This window comes from Scomber japonicus, chromosome 6 (assembly GCF_027409825.1).
Source record: "Scomber japonicus isolate fScoJap1 chromosome 6, fScoJap1.pri, whole genome shotgun sequence".
NCBI lineage: Eukaryota > Metazoa > Chordata > Actinopteri > Scombriformes > Scombridae > Scomber > Scomber japonicus.
Window position 1 is genome coordinate 36,911,524 of NC_070583.1, and position 23,021 is coordinate 36,934,544.

The 23,021-nt window shown below is 38.5% G+C and overlaps 1 protein-coding gene across 1 annotated transcript; it reads right to left on the reverse strand.

The window, feature by feature from the left end:
• Window positions 1-976: 976 nt before the first annotated feature.
• Window positions 977-22,199, reverse strand: timm50 (translocase of inner mitochondrial membrane 50 homolog (S. cerevisiae)). The gene is made up of 5 exons (XM_053320314.1): window positions 21,996-22,199; window positions 15,720-15,882; window positions 13,481-13,512; window positions 2,818-2,839; window positions 977-984 (listed from the first exon to the last, which is right to left on the reverse strand). The coding sequence occupies exons 1-5, from the start codon at window positions 22,179-22,181 to the stop codon at window positions 977-979; spliced, it is 411 nt and encodes a 136-aa protein (XP_053176289.1). The 5' UTR covers window positions 22,182-22,199.
• Between the last annotated feature and the right edge of the window lie 822 nt (window positions 22,200-23,021).

Consider the following 23,021-nt stretch of genomic DNA (forward strand, 5'->3'; position numbering starts at 1 on the left):
GGTAACACCACATGACTTCTCTTTTTGTCATTTCCTTTGACATGGAGGGGAAAAAAAGCTGCTGATGAATCTGATGTATCTATAGCAACTTAATCAGGGAAAACTTTCCATCATGTCATTTCTGCTTTTTGGAGATATGTTTGCAGTAGTTTGTGGTTCAGTTTAAATTTAAAGGGTTAAAATATGAAAATAAACGTATGAATAACTTCACACATTCTTTTTTTGTGGACCCAGCATCAAATTTCTGCTTTTAATCCATTTAGAGAGAATATATTAGAGGATTATGGTAAAAATGTCTAAGTGGTGTAACCATAAAAACTTTGTACCAAATAATTCAACGTTGCTTAAAAACAGTAAATAGTCAATAAAACTCCTTCCTTCCTTCCTTCCTTCCTTCCTACCTACCTAACACCATATCAACTAGTTTGGCATGATCTTACATCCTTCCTTCCTTCCTTCCTTCCTTCCTTTCTTCCTAACACCATATCAACTAGTTTGGCATGATCTTACATTATAACTTTATATTTAATATCTATCATTCTTTTGTGGTTACACCATTTGACATTTTCAGGAGCATTCAGTCTGACTTTTGGTAAAAAATGGTGTAAATGTCATTCAAATGATATAAAACCAACAAAAATACTAAATGTACATTTTAACAAACCTGATGCTGCTTTATAAACTAGTTTAACATATTTATTGTGCCCACCCTTATTGTTACTGACCTGTGTGTGAGTTAAAGCTCAGTCTAAATCTCTCTGAGCAAAATGTAAATGTGCGTGTGGTGTTTTGTGTTTTTTGGGCGGCAGTTTGGGGGATGAATGATGGGACAGGGGCATATGGGTGGTTGGTACACACACACACACACACACACACACACACACACACACACACACACACACAGTGACAGCAGTTGGCAGTGCCACTGAGGCTCTGTGGAGTGATCCATCATTCAAACAAACCCTGACCGACACGCTCACATCGCTGCCAGGGTGTCAATAAAAACACACATGTTCAGTAGGAGGAGGAGAGGAGGGCTCAGCTGGACCACACACACACACACACACACACACACACACACACACACACACACACACACACACACACACACACACACACACACACACACACTAACTAACTAACACACACACACACACACACACCTTCAATAAGAACACATTTGCACTGAAATTAAAGCATCTTTCAGCCTGTGAAGTTATGAATTATGAATCGATGATGAATTTAATAGTCGATGATAAGTTGGTCATGTCATCATGTGTGTGTTTCTGAGGAGTGAGACATCTCGCTGCGTTCAGATCTCTGCTGATAATTAAACGTGCGTAATAGCGACCGAAGCAAGAGGTAAATGAGCTCAGCATAGACGGAGCTATCTCTGCTGTTAACAGTAATATATACATATATCTAACACACAGGTCTTTGTTCAAATGTCAGACAGGTGAGACTGACAGAAAGACAAATGCTGATTTTAAGTGTATATTATTCTTCCGCCAAATTTCGGTTCGTAACTCGTCCCGCAGCTTTGAGAAAACCCAAAATATATCCATCACAACGTGCGGCTCTATCGATCCCAAAGTTATTCACAAAACAAGAATACTTCTCCATTGGAAATGAATGGAATTTCTTTTTAAACACAAAATTTCTACTTTTTCTGTGTCACCTAGCTCTCTCATACGTGCACGTAGAAACGTGATTCAAACTTTAAAACGGAGGAAAACTTGTCCTCTCTGGAAAAATACCAAACTGTTTTTAGATAACATGTAAACTTTTCAAACTATGAGCAGTCAAACGAGGAGTGGAAATCACTTTTTCTTCAAAGTTAGAGTGGAAGCGGCAGTTAGCTAGAGTGTGAGAAGCAGTAAAAAATAACCTTCATTTTTATTTTTAACTCGAGCTCACGGCCAAACCGTAAAAAGCAGACAAATCATTTTTGGTCAAAATATAGACATAGGTGTTGGGATTCATAAAATGTGAAGTTGACAGGCGGGGTCTGCACAAAATTTAAACGGGGGGGGCCGAGACCGGCGGCAATACCTGTCTCGCTGCCCATTAAACCTAATGTAATCGTCTTTTTAAAAAAAAAAGAATCTCACTCTGTGTTCACACTGAGCTTACTCGCTCATTTGAAGGAATATATGAATAAAATAAACACTGTCAGAATCTGCCGGCTTCTGTGTCTCTCACGGTGTTTTCGGTTTTTGGACAGGAGTTACGGTTTTCTCACAGTTTGTAATTGTTCGGGACCTTGTCAGAAGCCAAATTCTGGGGCATTTTGAGAATTTTTTCCAAGCAGATTCTCACATCGCCGTAGCAACCGTAGGGCCTTAACTGCCCTTAGCAACCGTATGCCCTTAGCAACCTGTCGCTGGGCAGAAACTGAGCTACTTTTTTGTGATTGGCTAATTCTGTTTTGCCAGTTAACTGAGCTAATTCATTTGAATGGAGCGAGTGTTTTGTATTTTACATATGTACATAATTATAATGAGTAATATAATTTCATACAACTAAGTAATTTAAAATAAAAAAGTATAATAAAGTCTACTCTCTTAATAATTTCAGTGAACAGTTACTTAATATTTTCAGGGATGTTAAGTTGAGAATAAAGTACATTACACTTGATACTGACTATGTACTTAATACTGGAAACCCAGAATATGATCAGGGTGACTTTTGAACAAAAATTTCCCTGGAATTTTCTAGTTCTTCCTGCTCCTATTACAACAGTTATTATTGTATTGTTTGTCGTCTTTTATCAGTTTTTATAAATCAAATAAGATAAAATAAATTCACAACACTCACCTCTGTCGAACTCATCTGCAATCTGTGAGACAGAAACAAGAGAAACTTTATAAACAGCTGATAATCAATCAATCAATCAGTCAGTCAGTCAATCAGTCAATCAATGCATGGTGTTGACAGTTAACGTGTCGCCTTCATCAGGACCGATCAACGCCTCAGAGTTCATGTTTCTATTGACGATCAATACTTTTACTGCTATTGGTTAAACAGACGCGTGTGGAGGATCAATCAGTGGCTGGAGGCCCGACACGAGGTCGCATGAGTGAGTGTGAGAGGTCGACACCGAAGGCGAAGCTGCATCTAACGTCGTAAATCTGCCGAATTATGCTTTAATCAGCCTGAAAACAGGAGGACGGAGGAGGAAAAAATGCTGAAAATACAAATTAAAAGAAAAGTAAGATCAATTATTAAATTAATCAATAACTAATTAATCATTTGTCAGCCTTTAAAAAGAAAAAAGTGCTAATTGTTTATTTTTTTTGGACGTTATGTTGGACATTTTCTGACATTTTATAAACCAAACTAATGGAAGAAATAAAAAAAGAGGGAAGAAGAGAGGAGTGAGAGGAAGAGAAAGAGGAGGAGAAAAGAAAGAAAGTGAAAAAGGAAAACTGAGAATGAGAATAAAATGAAACAGCAGAGAAAGAGGACTCGAAGGAGGAGAAGGAGAGAAAATATGATACGAGGAAGGAGAAAAAACTACACATGGAAAAAAAAGAGATGAGAGGAAGAAAAAGAGTCAGAAAGAGAAGAGAAAGCAAGAGGAAGAGACACAGGAAAGGCTGAGGAAGAAGGAAGGAAAGAAGAGGGATGAAAAGACTGAAAAAATAGAGGAGGAATGGAGAAAAACAGACAGAAAGAGGAGAAAGAGGAAGGTTACAGTGACTCTGTGGTGAAGGACTCCACCTGGTGGCCAAAGAGAAAACTGCAACTGTGTTTAATCTCACTGACTTCATTATAAAACATCAATAATACTGTCTCCATGTGGTTTAGTTTAAATTTAAAGAGTTAAAAAGTGAAAATAAACATATGAATATCTTGTACACATTCTTTTTTAGTGGACTCAGCATCAAATTTCCGCTTTTAATCCATTTTGAGAGAATATATTAGAAGATTATGGTAAAAATGTCTAAGCGGTGTAACCATAAAAACACTAAATTCTCAATAAAACATCATATCAACTAGTTTTTTTAAAATTGCTCATCTTGCCAACCCTTATTTATCAACTGACCCTTATATTTTAATCTCTTCCACAAAAGCCTTTCTAGGAACAGCTGTTGATAAGTGTATATATCTGACCCTATTAAATAAACTATAATACTAACATAATGGACAGAAGAGGAAATACAAGATTATACGTAAGAAGCTGAAATGGGAAAAGGAACAAGGTGTGTGAATATTGAGGATGTATTTGAGATAATTGATTAAACCTTTAAAGAACAAACACTTTTCTATAGAACCACCAGGCTGGAGACGATGAATAGAAGTAGATCATTCCTGTGTATTTTGTCCTGACATTGTACAGTTTTGGCTAAATGTGATACCCCTAAGTAGGCATGTATAGTACTGTATCCTTCAGTAAAAGTAATTAAATAAAAATAAAAACACATTTATCTGTGTATGTTTATGCTTTTTAAGTTTTAGAATGAGACATTTGTAGATGTCTCCTTGAAGTTACTGTGTGGTTGTGAGTTTTAGGGGATGGGATGTTGCCTGATTGGAATAAAAAGGTGAGAGAAGTGTGTCTTAACTTCCCAAACTTTGACCTCACAGCCTCCTCTAAGACGTGAAGTCAATGAGAAGTGTGTCTTAACTTCCCAAACTTTGACCTCACAGCCTCCTCTAAGACGTGAAGTCAATGAGAAGTGTGTCTTAACTTCCCAAACTTTGACCTCACAGCCTCCTCTAAGACGTGAAGTCAATGAGAAGTGTGTCCCTTTGAAGAGTTTCACCTCTGACAGATGGGACATGTGCCGTCCGATGGGGGGGCAGGAGGAGGGAGGTGTGGAAGAAGTGTGCCTCCCCTTTGAAGTGATTGGGCTCAGTCGGCCTGTTGGCCAGACAGGAAACAACCAGAGAGGTTTATAATGTGTGAGGACGAGAAGAGACGGAGGAGAGGACGAGACCTGGTTCCCACAAACTCAAATAACCTCAGAGGAAAACACTAAAAAACACTTTAATTTTACCAGCAGCAGAAAGTAACTAAGTACATTTACTGTAGTACAGTTTGAGGTACTTGTACTTTACTATAGTACAGTTTGAGGTACTTGTACTTTACTGTAGTACAGTTTGAGGTACTTGTACTTTACTTCAGTACAGTTCGAGGTACTTGTACTTTACTGTAGTACAATTAGAGTATAACTGTATATAAAGTAGTATAAACTAGCTAACTGTATATAAAGTAGTATAAACTAGCTAACTGTATATAAAGTAGTATAAACTAGCTCCACCTCCAGCAGCTACAACAGTAACATGCTGCTCTAACACTGATGCTTCACTATTAATAATCTAATGATGTCATATAATAATATATCAGTACTTTTACTATAATACTGCATACTACATCACTATAATACTGCAGTACTTTTACTTGTAATGGAGTATTTGTACATAGCAGTAAAGTTAAATGTTGAGCAGCTTTTAACTGAGACTTTACTGTAAATGAGGAAACACAGTTTGAATCCACAGTGCGGCTCCTCGTCCTGATAACCGTCCCTGTTCTTTAAACACAACAAGCTCCACTCTGGGATCAGAGTTCCTTGTTCTCTCCCTTCAGAGCTACAGTTTGTAGATGGGTGTAACCAACATGTGACGCAGCACAGAGCTGTCAGGCTGCTTTCACTGCAAGATCACATGATCAAACAGAAAGTGAAACTCAGTCAGTCGTTGCCTCTGAGAGCTGAAATGGCACAGAGAGATCAGCTGGACCGAGAATCCTTCTCCTGTTCGATCTGTCTGGATCTACTGAAGGATCCAGTGACTACTTCCTGTGGACACAGCTACTGTATGAGCTGTATTAAAGGATTCTGGGATGCAGAGGATCAGATGAAGATCTACAGCTGCCCTCAGTGCAGAGAGGCCTTCACACCGAGGCCTGTCCTGAAGAAAAACACCATGTTAGCAGCTTTAGTGGAGCAGCTGAAGAAGACTGGACTCCAAGCTGCTCCTGCTGATCACTGCTATGCTGGACCTGAAGATGTGGCCTGTGATGTCTGCACTGGGAGGAAGAGGAAATCCTTCAAGTCCTGTCTGATGTGTCTGGCCTCTTACTGTGAGAATCACCTCCAACCTCATTATGATGTAACTCCATTAAAGAAACACAAGCTGGTGGAGCCCTCCAAGAAGCTCCAGGAGAACATCTGCTCTCGTCATGATGAGGTGATGAAGATATTCTGCCGTACAGATAAGAAGTGTATCTGTTATCTGTGCACTATGGATGATCATAAAGGCCACGACACAGTCCCAGCTGCAGCAGAAAGGACTGAGAGGCAGAGAGAGCTCGAGGTGAGTCGACTAAACATCCAGCAGAGAATCCAGGACAGAGAGAAAGATGTGAAGCTGCTTCAACAGGAGGTGGAGGCCGTCAGTCGCTCTGCTGATAAAGCACTGGAGGACAGTGAGAAGATCTTCATTCAGCTGATCCGTCTCCTCCAGAAAAGAAGCTCTGATGTGAAGCAGCAGATCAGATCCCAGCAGGAAACTGAAGTGAGTGGAGTCAAAGAGCTTCAGGAGAAGCTGCAGCAGGAGATCACTGAGCTGAAGAGGAAAGACGCTGAACTGAAGCAGCTCTCACACACAGAGGATCACAACCAGTTTCTACACAACTACCCCTCAGTGTCACAACTCAGTGAACCTACAGACTCATCCAGCATCAATATCCGTCCTCTGAGATACTTTGAGGATGTGACAGCAGCTGTGTCGAAGCTCAGAGATAAACTACAGGACATCCTGAGGGACAAATGGACAAACATCTCACTGGCAGTGACTGAAGTGGTTATACTGCCAGAACCAGAACCCAAGACCAGAGCTGAGTTCTTAAATTATTCACGTGAAATCACTCTGGATCCAAACACAGTAAACAAACGGTTGTTATTATCTGATGAGAACAGAAAAGTAGAATGGTTGAGTCAATATCAGTCTTATTCTCGTCACACAGACAGATTCACTGATGAGTGGCAGGTCCTGAGTAGAGAGAGTCTGACTGGACGTTGTTACTGGGAGGTGGAGAGGAGAGGGTGGATGTGGGGAAGAGTTTGTGTAGCAGTCGCATACAAGAATATCAGCAGAGCAGGAAGTGAATGTTCATTTGGACGTAATGACAAATCTTGGGCTTTACGGTGTGGTACTAACAGGTATGAATTTTGGTTCAACAACATTGAAACTCTCGTCTCAGGTCCTGGTTCCTCCAGAGTCGGAGTGTACCTGGATCACAGAGCAGGTATTCTGTCCTTCTACAGCGTCTCTGAAACCATGACTCTCCTCCACAGAGTCCAGACCACATTCACTCAGCCTCTCTATGCTGGACTTTGGGTTGGTGATCTTGGATCCACAGTTGAGTTGTGTAAAGTGAAATAGACAGAAGTCATTTCAGACTTCATGTGTCAGATGTTGTAATTCTTCATGTTTTTGTCTCCATGTTTCTGAGCTGCTCAGAGATCAGCTGACATGCTAATAGTGATATTCAACACTTTGTTTACTTTATGTATGTGTCGTTTATATGTTCAGTTTCTTTAAATGTGACTTTTTCCTGTGTGTTTTTATCCATGGAGGCTCTCACTGCTCATCACCATGTTTTTAACCTTCACTGACATTTCTTCAGATGAAAATATGAACTTCTCTTTGTTCTAAATGTTAGTTTCATGTTTGTATTGATGTATTTGTGTCTGTTGTTTCTTAAACAGAGAAAACAGCAGAACTTCCTTCATCACACATATTTTGTTCTCATCACTTTGTAAATTCATAAAGAAATGTTCAATCAAACTGTAATGATCATGATAATAATCATTAATGATGTTCTTGTACATAGCTGACATTCTGGGTTACACTAACTGACTGTGTGGATGAAGTCAATCTGAACATGAAATCATTGATCACACTTTACTGATTGGATGTGTCAACAATCTGAAGCTTCAATAATCAATAAACACCATTTTATCAACAGTGATCAAAGTGTTTTCTTCTCATTCAAAGCTTGTGTACTTTTACTGTAATACTGCGTACTACATCACTATAATACTGCAGTACTTTTACTGTAATACTGCATACTACATCACTATAATACTGCAGTACTTTTACTGTAATACTGCATACTACATCACTATAATACTGCAGTACTTTTACTGTAATACTGCATACTACATCACTCATAATACTGCAGTACTTTTACTGTAATACTGCATACTACATCACTATAATACTGCAGTACTTTTACTGTAATACTGCATACTACATCACTCATAATACTGCAGTATTTTTACTGTAATACTGCATACTACATCACTATAATACTGCAGTACTTTTACTGTAATACTGCATACTACATCACTAGAATACTGCAGTACTTTTACTGTAATACTTTAACTATAACAAGCCAGGGACCACACACACACTGACACTAAGTGTGTTTCTTTGAAGTAAGGTACAGACGCTGCTGTCCTGTTTAAGCAAATGTTCTGTTAGACTTCGAGCAGGTGAGATAAGTGTGCGTTGCTTTTTATTTGAAGGTATTTAACGATCGGCACAAGACGGAGTGACGCTGACATGTGAAGTGTGTCGTCTGATGGGAGCTGGACGATGCCGACAGGAAGTCCAGGTGAGATAAGTGTGTCCTTTGAAAGGAAGCCGTCAGGAAGTGAACAGAGCAGAGACAAAAGATGCTCCGAGGTTCCCACATCAACACCTCATCACAGACCAGAGAAGTTCATTATATCAGCTTCACCTGATCACACACATATCAGCTGCAGGTCCATGTAAATATTTACCTATAAACTGTATATCTGTATTAATATTTACGTATAAGCTATATTTTCGTATAAGCTGTATTTACGTATAAGCTGTATTTCCGTATAAGCTGTATTTCCGTATAAGCTATATTTACGTATAAGCTGTATTTCCGTATAAACTATATTTACCTATAAACTGTATATCCGTATTAATATTTACGTATAAGCTATATTTCCGTATAAACTATATTTACCTATAAACTGTATATCTGTATTAATATTTTCGTATAAGCTGTATTTCCGTATAAGCTGTATTTCCGTATAAACTGTATTTCCGTATAAGCTGTATTTCCGTATAAGCTGTATTTACTTATAAACTGTATTTCCGTATAAACTGTATTTTCGTATAAACTGTATTTCCGTATAAACTATATTTCCGTATAAACTATATTTCCGTATAAACTGTATTTACGTAAAAGCTGTGTTTACGTATAAACTATATTTCCGTATAAACTGTATTTACGTAAAAGCTGTGTTTACGTATAAACTGTATTTCCGTATAAGCTATATTTCCGTATTAACTATATTTACTTATAAACTGTATTTCCGTATAAGCTATATTTCCGTATAAAATGTATTTCCGTATAAACTATATTTCCGTATAAGCTGTATTTACTTATAAACTGTATTTCCGTATAAACTGTATTTCCGTATAAACTGTATTTTCGTATAAACTGTATTTTCGTATAAACTGTATTTCCGTATAAATTGTATTTCCGTATAAACTGTATTTTCGTATAAACTGTATTTTCGTATAAACTGTATTTCCGTATAAACTATATTTCCGTATAAACTATATTTCCGTATAAACTGTATTTACGTAAAAGCTGTGTTTACGTATAAACTATATTTGTGTATAAACTGTATTTACGTAAAAGCTGTGTTTACGTATAAACTGTATTTCCGTATAAACTGTATTTACGTATAAACTATATTTACGTATAAGCTATATTTACGTATAAACTATATTTCCGTATAAACTATATTTACGTAAAAGCTATATTTACGTATAAACTATATTTCCGTATAAGCTATATTTACGTATAAACTATATTTACGTATAAGCTATATTTACGTATAAACTATATTTACGTATAAGCTATATTTACGTATAAACTATATTTCCGTATAAACTATATTTACGTAAAAGCTGTGTTTACGTATAAACTGTATTTACGTATAAACTGTATTTACGTATAAACTATATTTACGTATAAACTATATTTACGTATAAACTGTATTTACGTATATATAATTAGGTATCACCTTTACAAACTGAGGTTATAAAGTGCTTCACATAATCTAAACTGACAGATAATACAAATATATATATATATATATATATATATATATATATATATATATATATATATATATATATATATATATGTTTTACTAGTATCAGCATCGGTCCTGGTTCATATCATGAGCTCTGGTTCATATACTGGTTCATATCATGAGCTCTGGTTCGTATACTGGTTCATATACAGAGCTCTGGTTCATATCCTGAGTTCTGGTTCATGTACTGGTTCATATCCTGAGCTCTGGTTCATATACTGAGCTCTGGTTCATATCCTGAGCTCTGGTTCATGTACTGAGCTCTGGTTCATATCCTGAGCTCTGGTTCATGTACTGGTTCATATCCTGAGCTCTGGTTCATATCCTGAGCTCTGGTTCATATACTGAGCTCTGGTTCATATCCTGAGCTCTGGTTCATATCCTGAGCTCTGGTTCATGTACTGAGCTCTGGTTCGTATACTGAGCTCTGGTTCATATCCTGAGCTCTGGTTCATATCCTGAGCTCTGGTTCATATACTGGTTCATATCCTGAGCTCTGGTTCATGTACTGAGCTCTGGTTCGTATACAGAGCTCTGGTTCATATCCTGAGCTCTGGTTCATATACTGGTTCATATCCTGAGCTCTGGTTCATGTACTGAGCTCTGGTTCGTATACAGAGCTCTGGTTCGTATACAGAGCTCTGGTTCATATACTGAGCTCTGGTTCATATACTGGTTCATATACAGAGCTCTGGTTCATATCCTGAGCTCTGGTTCATGTACTGGTTCATGTACTGAGCTCTGGTTCATATCATGAGCTCTGGTTCATATTATGAGCTCTGGTTCATATACTGAGCTCTGGTTCATATCCTGAGCTCTGGTTCATATACTGGTTCATATCATGAGCTCTGGTTCATGTACTGAGCTCTGGTTCATGTACTGAGCTCTGGTTCATATACTGAGCTCTGGTTCCTATACTGGTTCATATACTGAGCTCTGGTTCATATACTGAGCTCTGGTTCATTCTGCCAGGAGAGACACAGTTTAAAGGCTCATTCTGCTGTTTTTTAGCTGAAGTAAGTAAAGAAATGTAAAATATAATCCCCTGACTCTTCTTCTTCTTCTTTCCCACAGCGACAGCTTCAAAGTGACACGTGACAAAGGCCAGTTAGCAGGAAGCTGTGCCGAGACGTTAACAAAAGGATCCTAATGTGAGAGAAGTGTGCCCCCTTCGGCCCTTTGAAGTGTCCTCGTCTTCCCACAGCGACGCCTGCGCCCACACATCCTGTCTGAGAGCTGGGAGAAGGCCTCTACATACGGGAACCACTTCTAGATGAGTTCAGTTATTCAAATATCAGGGTTTAAGTAAAGGTCTCAGGTCTGTACTCTGACAGGCTGAGGGAGGAGGAGCCGCTACGGAAGCCTAGTGATGCCAAAAAGTTAAAACCAGTCACACTAAAAATTAAATAAACCACAATATATAAGGCTGTTGGGTATTTGTGTTATTTACTTTTATTTAGCAATATGTTATAATTAGTGATTCTATATTGCATTTATATATCTGTACTAGAATTGTTTCTATTCTTAGTAACTTCATTTTTGGTATTTATAGTTATTATTTCTATCTTTCTGTCCATCTATAAGGGGGGGGGGGGGGGGGGGGCTTTTACAGTGCTGCATATTATAATAATTAATACTCAGAACTGAAGTGAGATTCATTACAAGACGATTAGTTAAAACATTTCAAAATGAACCTGCATCGTTTTACATTTTGTGACTTTCAGTTAAATAAAAACTATTTTTCCCGTCATATATTTCTAAAATATAGTAAATATATAAAGTATAGTAAATAAATCTCGTCTCTTCCTCCTGAGCTGAGTGAATCGACACACATGTATAAAATATATAACTTTTTTTAAACAGCAGCTTGATTATTCACAGACTGCTCCTTTAAGTAGCAGGTGAGGTTTAAACATTTTATACACTTATTATAATACTTAATATATATTTTTATTATTTAAGGACAAGACTATAATATTACTTTAAAGGTAAGCAGTCACAGTTATAATAAGTCTTATTAATGAACAACAAACTTTCAAACTGTTTTTTTATTCAAAACTTTTGATGGTCCTCCTTTAAAATTGTGCCTTTTTTTACGTTTTCCTTTTTAACTCACAGACTATTTAAAATACACTAATTATCTTTTGATATAAGAGACATAAACTAATTAATACCACAACTTCTACATTATTACTACTAAAGGACGAGACTATAATATTACATTGAAGGCAAGCAGTCGCAGTTATGGATATATAAGTCATATTACCGTAATGTCTTGAATAAAAGCGCATCTAAAAGTAATCAGATTACTGCTGTGGTGTCTAATAATAAAAATCTCAACTTTAAACAGAAGAAAATCTTTCAAACCTTAAAATCTGTGGTGTTTTTTTTTAAATAAAACTTCTTGCTCCTTTAAAATTGTGACTTTTACATCGTCTTTCTTAACTCACAGACTATTTAAATACACTAATTATCTTTTGATATAAGAGACATAGACTAATTAATACCACAACTACTATATTATTACTACTAAAAGACGAGACTTTAATATTACATTTAATGCAAGCAGTCACAGTTATGGATATATGCATCATATTACCGTAATATCTTGAATAGAGGCGCATCTAAAAGTAATCAGATTACTGCTGTGGTGTCTAATACTAAAAGTGATTGTGCATCTAAAAAGTAACTTTCAAACCTTAAAATCTGTTTCTTCCTGTTATGGATATATGCGTCATATTACCGTAATATCTTGAATAAAGGCGCATCTAAAAGTAATGACGTCTGAGTTTAAATGCTCCTGCTCCTTTCCCACAGGCTTGGGGGTGATTTTGGGGGATAATTGGGTCTCTTTGATGTGGCTGTGAGACGAACCTCATGTCTCAGCTACCTGTCGAGTGTGCCGTCCAGCCGCTGCTCGTTTTATTTAAAACCCTGACGACGAAAGGTGAGATAAGTGTGCTCCCCCCCCCCCTTTTCTTCCCCTTCTCTTCCTCTTTCCCACAGCCACACCTCTGCTCTCGGCTGGCCTCTGCTTCGTCTACGAGCTGTGAAGTGTGCCGTTTAACAGCGGCCCTCCGTCCTCTACAACAGGAAGAGGACCTCCTGTCTGTGAGGCGGGGAGGTGAGGGAAGAAACGCCGACCGCACATCAAAAAAATGGGGGGGGGGGGGGGGGGGGGGGGGGCGACGGTGTGATGAAGTGTGCCGCCGGACGCCAGAGACACACGTGAACGTCCCACATTAAAGGACTGAATGGAGAGTAAATGTGTTTAAATTAGCGCTGACAGGTGACATGAAGGAGGAGAGAGGTGTGACACATACCTGGTTTCCTTGCTCGTCTACTGAGTTAGTGCCTAAAAAAAAAAAAAGAGAGAAAAAAAAAAAGAAAATCAGTTTTTATTTTACTTTTTTCAACACAAGTCAAATTTAAACTTTAACATATCTTAAATCTATAATTTATTTATATTATACCCTTAAAAAGATGATTATGTAATGTAATAAAGTACATTTCTCTGCTTTGGGACTAATAAAGGAATATTTAATCTTTTTTTTTTACTGTTTTTTTTATTACAGAGACGTGAAATGTTAAATAAAACTAATAAAATACACATTTTTAATCTTATTGATTTATTCTCAAGTCTTTAAATTAAAAAAACACTTCCTAATATTAGTATTTTATTATTATTATTATGAAGACAAAGCTCTTGATTGACATTTTTATAACACTTTTACATATTATTTATTATTAAACTAAGGTTTTTTCTGCTTATTTATTCTATATTTGTATTTTATTGTGAGGATTTTGTTGTTTTAAATCATTAAAAAGTGAAAAATCTTCAAGTTTTGACCAAAATAAAACATTAATAACTGGAGTCATGTTGAGCTATTCAAAGCTTAGTTTCTATTTTAAAGACACAAAAAGTATGACATCACTTCACTTTCACAATGATTAGAAAAGATTAAGACCGTAAAATAAAAGCAGGCGTGATGATTCAGTGAAAGAGAGAGAGAGAGATAAACATGCCTAAAGTATTCAGCGTTATCTTCTCCAAATATTAAAATCACAAACCTGAGAAATCAGCTGAGAGAAGAAAGCAGATGGAAAGACTGAAATAGCTCTCCTCCAGCATTAATCCAAACTGCTGCTCACATTAAATCCAAAAAGAAGAGTAAAATATTCCCGATATAATAATCCAGAGACGTACGGCAGAATTATTCCAGCAAGAAAAAATAAAGATGTAAAAATATTAAAATGTAAAAATAAATATACATCCGTGTTCTGTCCTCTGAGAAATGAAGGATGAGAGTAAAGCTGCTTTTAAATTAAATTAAATTAAATTAAATAAAAAGAGAAGAGCCTCCTGCTGCTTTCTGAACTCCACTGATCACACATGGGGACACAAACTGATGAAGGGGGCGGCTCCTCTTCATCGCCCTTCATTCAGCCGGCCTCTGACTGACTGACAGCTGCTAGCTCCGCCCACCTGGAGGCCATGAGCCAATAACAGCGCAGCACCGCCTTGTTTTAAAACTGTTCATTTATAATCTTTTTAATTCTGTTTTTATTTTATTTATTTTGATGTTTTAAATTTTTATTTTATTTTTTCTGATGTTTTAAATTTTTATTCTATTTTTATTTTATTTTTTTGATGTTTTACATTTTTATTTTATTTTTATTTTATTCTTATTTTATTTTATTGATGTTTTACATTTTTTATTTTATTTTTATTTTATTCTTATTTTATTTTATTGATGTTTTACATTTTTTCTTTTATTTTTATTTTATTTTTTTGATGTTTTAAATTTTTTCTTTTATTTTATTTTTTTGATGTTTTACATTTTTTATTTTATTTTTATTTTATTCTTATTTTATTTTATTGATGTTTTACATTTTTTATTTTATTTTTATTTTATTCTTATTTTATTTTATTGATGTTTTACATTTTTTATTTTATTTTTATTTTATTCTTATTTTATTTTTTTGATGTTTTACATTTTTTATTTTATTTTTATTTTATTTGTTTTGATGTTTAAAATTTTTATTCTATTTTATTTTGTGTTATTTTATCATTTTATTGATTTTCTTTTATCTTTTTTTATCTATTTTTAACTCTATTTTAACCTAGTTTGTCCTCTATTTTTTATAAACTTTCTCTTATTCTGTCTTATATTTTATTTTATTCTTCTTTTTTTAATTGTAAGTTTTAATGTTTCCAATTTTTAATGTTTAATAATTTGATTTTATGTAAAGCACATTGAGTTGTTTGGGGTTCATAATATTCCTTCATGATACATTAAATACAATTAATTGGCATGTTTTTTCCACTTGTTTAATAAAAAGCAGTGTGTAATGTTCCTTTAAAAGCAGGAAAAGACACTTTAAACTCTAAGATCTATAAAATATCACAATATGGATATAATATTAATTTATCACTCGGCTCTACTCCAAAAGGCCTCGAGAAACTTAAAGTCTTCCTCCGACTCTCTCAGCCCCACACAGTTTTATTTTGTCAGGCTCTCAGACTTCCTGTAAACCTCAGAGTGACATCATCACACTCACCGAACACGTAGATGAGGCTGACCGCCCCTCCGACTCCCATCAGCCCCGCCAGCCGCAGCACCATCTTCTTAGCGTACGCTGTGTTCTCCTTCTGCTTCCTGTTCTCCCCCGAATGCTCCCCTCCATCCTTCTCTCCTTCCCCCGACTCAGGAGGAGGCTGACCCTAAAAACACACACACACACATATACATATGAGGACACACATCACCATGGCAACCGCTGATAGAAGACACACATCACCATGGCGACTGCTGACAGAGGACACACATCACCATGGCAACCGCTGATAGAGGACACACATCACCATGGCAACCACTGATAGAGGGCACACATCACCATGGCAACCGCTGATAGAAGACACACATCGCCGTGGCAACCGCTGATAGAAGACACACATCGCCGTGGCAACCGCTGACAGAGGACACACATCACCATGGCAACCGCTGATAGAGGACACACATCACAATGGCAACCGCTGATAGACACACATCACCATGGCAACCGCTGACAGACACACATCACCATGGCGACCGCTGATAGGACACACATCGCCATGTGAACCGCTGACAGAGGACACACATCACCATGGCGAGCGATGACAGAGGACACACATCACTATGGCAACCGCTGACAGAAGACACACATCACTATGGCAACCGCTGACAGAGGACACACATCACCATGGCAACCGCTGACAGAAGACACACATCACCATGGCGACCGCTGACAGAGGACCCACATCACCATGGCGACCGCTGATAGAAGACACACATCACTATGGCAACCGCTGACAGAGGGCACACATCACTATGGCAACCGCTGATAGAGGGCACACATCACTATGGCAACCGCTGATAGAAGACACACATCACTATGGCAACCGCTGACAGAGGACACACATCACTATGGCAACCGCTGACAGAAGACACACATCACCATGGCGACCGCTGACAGAGGACACACATCACTATGGCAACCGCTGATAGAAGACACACATCACCATGGCGACTGCTGACAGAGGACACACATCACCATGGCAACCGCTGATAGAGGACACACATCACAATGGCAACCGCTGATAGACACACATCACCATGGCAACCGCTGACAGACACACATCACCATGGCGACCGCTGATAGGACACACATCACCATGGCAACCGCTGACAGATGACACACATCACCATGGCGACCGCTGATAGAGGGCACACATCACTATGGCAACCGCTGACAGAGGACACACATCGCCATGGCGAGCGATGACAGAGGACACACATCACTATGGCAACCGCTGATAGAGGACACACATCACTGTGGCAACCGCTGACAGAAGACACACATCACCATGGCAACCGCTGATAGAGGACACACATCACCATGGCAACCGCTGACAGAAGACACACATCACCATGGCAACCGCTGACAGAAGACACACATCACCGTGGCAACCGCTGACAGAGGACACACATCACCATGGCAACCGCTGACAGAAGACACACAACACCATGGCAACCGCTGACAGAGGACACACATCACCATGGCAACCGCTGACAGAGGACACACATCACCATGGCAACCGCTGATAGAGGACACACATCACCATGGCAACCGCTGATAGAAGACACACATCACTATGGCAACCGCTGACAGAGGACACACATCACCATGGCAACCGCTGACAGAGGACACACATCACCATGGCAACCGCTGACAGAAGACACACATCACCGTGGCAACCATCACCATGGGAGATTGCATATAATGTGCGGGCGTCAGGGAGCCGCTATCGATATGTGGGAGAGTTGGGAAGTCTGCAGTAAAGCAATAACTAGAGCTGTAGGAGTATTAGTAGCAGCAGAGACGCTACTGTTAGGACACGTTAACACATTTAACTGTTCAGGGATGTTTATGGACATTAAGATGTTTAAATTTAGTTTTTGTTTTATTATGAACTTAAATATCATCTACTATGATACTATGAAGAGTTCACACTGCAGCTACTAAAGGTACACTACATGATTCTTTAGTTTACAGTAAGTTTCCAAATGACTGCTGAAAAACAGGTTGTTACATTATATTGCTAATAAATGATTTAATTGTATACAGTGAGGAGTTAGTGTGGTACATAGCAAACAGCTGATGGAGGTTATATCATATATCATATCATGATTAGTCTAGAAATGGCATCGGTGCTAAAAAGACCCAAAAAAGGATTGAAACGAATCATGACCTTAAAATCACATCGAGGATTTGGAGAATTGTGACACCCCTAATAAACACACACACATTATTACACATTATTACACACATACTTCACTGCTGAACTTATAATGCAGGGTCATATACACTGGAAAAAAAGGTGCAGTTTGTGAAATGTGTAGTTAGGGTTAGTCATTCAACAATGGTATCAGATAGGGCTGGGTATTGTCAATGATTTCCCGATCCGATTCAATTCTCGATTCGATTTGATTCTCTTTCATGTTCCCAGAGTTTCTGTTTTGTAAGTCAGACAATATTTTTAACACCAATCATGTGTGGACACCAAATTCTTCAAGAGTAAAGTTAAATCATGAGTCTGATCCAACACTGGGATCTAGCATGATAGCATCTATGTGGATTTACCCTTAAGACCAGTGGCATTTTAAATCATGTCATTTTGAATTATGTTTCCTTCCCTCCCTTCCTTCCTTCCTCCCTCCTTTCCTTCCTTCTTCCTTCCTTCTTTCCTTTCCTCCCTCCCTTCCTCCATCCTTTCCTTCCCTCCTTTCCTTCCTATGTGTATTACCCTTAAGACCAGTGGCATTTTAAATCATGTCACTTTGAATTATGTTTCCTTCCCTCCCTTCCTTCCTTCCTCCCTCCTTTCCTTCCTTCCTTCTTTCCTTTCCTCCCTTCTTTCCTTCCCTCCTTTCCTTCCTATGTGTATTACCCTTAAGACCAGTGGCATTTTAAATCATGTCATGTTGAATTATGATGTCATCATGTAACCATAGTGATGATGTCATCATGTAACCATAGAGATGATGGATAAGCATGTCAGTTCAAATACAAGACCAAGTTTGTAAACTCTCAAATTATAATTATTATTTTAAATTTCATGCTTCCATCTATTCTCTCTGAAAAAATCCATTCACACAATTTTGAATCGATATCGAATTTTTAAATAGAAAAATCGATATTAATTGATGGATCGATTTTTTGGACACCCCCCCCTGGTATCAGATCAGAGTCAGAGCAGAGCCTCCCTTAAATAACTATATCAGACTGACAATATTAATAAAGGGTTATAAGTACAGTACATATTAAAACATGTCTGGATACTTCTCTTACATGTTTAAAGGATGTGATCAAACTATATCAGACTGACAATATTAATATATAATATTATATTATATAATTAATATACAGGCTTCCCACTCTTTCCTTTAAATCATTTCCAGCTGCTACAGTAAGGGAGCTTTTCTACTACACACTTCCAGCTCCACTCGGGTTCTTTGTGTCTCCACTAGGGATAGTACCTGGTACCTGGTACTTCTTTAGTACCTGCTCTGCTGAGGGTCCGAGCGAGCCGAGCCCATACTAAATGTGACGTCATCAGACTGCCGGCCACTGATTGGTCAGAGTCCCACACAAGAATCAAAGCCGCCATTTTTAAATACCAACAACAGCGTTACAGAGATTGGTTTCTCTTCTCTTGCTTTGTGTGAGACAGAAAGCCACGTACAGCAGCAGGAAGGAAGGAAGGAAGGACAGAGGGAAGGAAGGAAGGAAAGAAGGAAGGAAGGAAGGAAGGGAAGGAAGGAAGGAAGGGAAGGAAGTGTGACAGAAAGCCTCATACAGCAGCAGGAAGGAAGGAAGGAAGGAAGGAAGGAAAGGAAAGGAAGGAAGGAAGGAAGGAAGGAAGGAAGGAAGGAAGGGAAGGAAGGAAGGAAGGAAGGGAAGGAAGTGTGACAGAAAGCCTCATACAGCAGCAGGAAGGAAGGAAGGAAGGAAGGAAGGAAAGGAAAGGAAGGAAGGAAGGAAGGAAGGAAGGAAGGAAGGAAGTGTGACAGAAAGCCACATACAGCAGCAGGAAGGAAGGAAGGAAAGAAGGAAGGAAGGAAGGAAAGAAGGAAGGAAGGAAGGAAGTGAGACAGAAAGACACGTACAGCAGCAGGAAGGAAGGAAGGAAGGAAGGAAGGAAGGAAGGAAGGAAGGAAGGAAGGAAGGAAGTGTGACAGAAAGCCACATACAGCAGCAGGAAGGAAGGAAGGAAAGGAGGAAGGAAGGAAGGAAGGGAAGGAAGGAAAGGAAGGAAAGGAAGGAAGGAAGTGTAACAGAAAGCCTCATACAGCAGCAAGTACACCATCACCTCCATGTCCTCCATTGTTTATGTGTTTGTGTCGCGTATAAAACGAAATCACGGCAGTTTGACGCAGCGTTGCTATGACGACCCCGCCCACGTTGCAGGAGCATGCATATACATTAGGGGTAAAAAATACCGATTCATCCATGCATTGCAATATCAATTCATTCAATCCTCTGAATGGATTCAAGCCCCGGGCCAGTGGAGGACCTTTGTGTGATTCGTGGCTGCACTCAACCAAACAACAACAACTACAACATCAACATCACCATGGCAACCGAAGCAGACTTGTTGACCGAGGCAATAAGTGAACAGTGATTAACAGAGAACGGACCAGGAAGTGTCACTAACATCATGATACTTGCTGTCAGTCTCAGTGAGTCATTCAATGTTTGGATGCTTTGCCCACAAACTCAATTTGGCTTCACAGGCTGCTCTTAAAACCCCCAAAACCCCCAAAACCCCCCAAACCCCCAGCGAGGAGCATCTCCACTTTATATCACAACTTATATCACAATTACCAAGAGGAAAGACATATCATTTAAGTTTACATGCACTTTACTTCAGTGTTAATTCAGTCATGTCATTTTTTTTCTTACTTTCATACTCTGTTATCAGTATTAGAAAATGATCAACAGGTACTCTAATGAATTATTTGTGTATTTCTACTAATTATTAAATCAATATCGAAGCATTTAAATCAAATTGTGAATCATGCCGTTCTTAACAGTAGAGTTAGACAAAAGCAAATCACCTGAACATTATTAGTATTATCCTTATTACTTTTATTTGTATTATTTATTTATTATTGTGTTACTTTAACCTTTATTTATAACCCCCTCCCCCTTTTATGCTGATTTTGTTTTGGTGCTTTGGTGTTTCATATGCAATTACATTTAATAAATAAATATCTATATATCAAAAAATACATACATACAGAAGCAGATAAGAGCTGTGCCTTCATGTAACCCATTGAAGGCAGCATGAGAACAGATAATACATAAAGCAAACATTATAAACAGTTTGCATTTCCTCTAAAAAAGGCAGAGTAGGTTTTAAAAGGACATTTTATTTTTTCCATAACTGGAAAATTGGTCAATAATGTTCCAGGTTTTGCAGGATGTGTGGGAATCCTGCATAATTACACCTATTATAGTGAGATTAACTGTATCAGACTAACATTATTACTCCATCAGAGAGTGTGTGTGTGTGTGTGTGTGTGTGTGTGTGTGTGTTCATACAGAGGGAGGAGGAAGAGGAGGAGATATTAGGTTTTAAAGGAGGGTAAGGATGAAGAGAGCTGCTCTGACCTTCAAACCAAAAACCAAAAAACAAACCTTGACATGTTTTATCTCCCAGCTGCAGTTTATCTAACGTTCACTAACCTCTTTACACACTTTTATCTTATTATTCACATTATTCAGTTAGTAAAAAAAAGAGTATTATATGAGAGGAGTTAGTATAATAAACGAAGGAGGAGCACAGCTTTAATAAAACACCACTGAAGCCAGCTAGACTTAGAGATAAGAGCAGTCAGAAAGCATTTTAATAGATGTTTTTAGCTTCAGGTGTAATGGGTTTTAATAACAGCATGCTAACATTAGCCAGCTAGCATTAGCCACATTAAGCTTCATTCATTCAACGGACAGCGGCGTGTTTAACGGTTATTTTTACGGTATTTAAACGTGACATGTTACCGTGAAAGCTGACCTAATATAACCTGTTAATACGGCGTTAAATGTATATGTGTGTCAGTGAAAGGTTAAAAGATGTTAAGCTAGTTTTTAACACCGGTTGGAAATGTCAGTTATAGGTGAGTTTGTTTTGAGTAGCAGGTGTAGCTCCGGTGGGCGGGGTTAGCGGGGGTTTGTAATGTACTAGCAGCGTTCTATAGTAGCGCCGGCGCGGTGAGGTGTCAAAACCGAGCGTACCTGGCTCTGCTGCTGTTGCTGGAGCTTCTCCTGGAGGATTGCCTGAGCTAGTCCGACTGCCGGCTTCTCTGTGGAGAGTGTCCGAAAGATGTCCACTTTAGCCGGGGAGGAGGAGGAGGCGGCCGCCCCGCTGCGGAGCCTCCAGAGGCCCCGGCTGGCCCGCACACACATGGGGAACACCGACATCTTGGGACAGAGAGGAGCGCTTTAGCTGCCGGCGAGCGTGTATGACGCGGGGCGAAAGGACAAAAGGGCGCGATTGGCTGGAGCTTGTGTGAGTGGCAGCCGCGACGACCAATCGGAGAAGAGGGAGGCCACGTGGAGCGGGGTGGAGGCGGGTGTTGGAGCGTATTAGCCAATCAGAGGTAAGAATGAGTCTGACCTTCGATTACGACTGAAACTGCCATGATGGTTGATGGCAAAAGTCCCAAAGTTTGGGCAATTATGTGACCTGTATTTAAGAGACGTCAGAAACAATTAATATAAAAAACTCTGAATTGTTTTAGAAAATAAAAATTCAAAGTTTGATTACATATAGAGAATAAACTGAAAAGTAAAGTACATTTACTCAAAAAGTTTGAAGTAATTGTACTTTACTGTAGTACAGTTTGAGGTATTTGTATTTTACCGTAATATAGTTTGAGGTACTTCTACTATACTGTAGTGCAGTTTGAAGTACTTGTACTTCACCGTAGTGCAGTTTGAAGTACTTGTACTTTATTGTAGTATAGTTTGAGGTACTTGTACTTTACTGTAGTATAGTTTGAGGTATTTGTATTTTACCGTAATACAGTTTGAGGTACTTGTACTTTACTGTAGTGCAGTTTGAGGTACTTGTACTTTACTGTAGTATTTCCATGTGATGCTACTTTCTACTCCACTACATTTATTTGACGGTGTACAAAGTGTGTGTGTGTGTGTGTGTGTGTGTAATACAGACAGAGGAAAACTTGTCTCTGATTCACTGCAATATTCATTCAAATGGTTCAACACAGGTAATAATCTTACATAGCTTCCTCCATTTAT

What these genes read in the sequence shown, in the direction of transcription:
- timm50 (XM_053320314.1), bottom strand. Translation starts at nt 22,181, where the DNA reads ATGTCGGTGTTCCCCATGTGTGTGCGGGCCAGCCGGGGCCTCTGGAGG. An exon ending in AGCAACAGCAGCAGAGCCAG is followed by an intron (nt 15,883 to 21,995) that starts GTACGCTCGGTT and finishes GTGTGTTTTTAG; the next exon opens with GGTCAGCCTCCTCCTGAGTC. An exon ending in TAGACGAGCAAGGAAACCAG is followed by an intron (nt 2,840 to 13,480) that starts GTATGTGTCACA and finishes TCTGTCTCACAG; the next exon opens with ATTGCAGATGAGTTCGACAG.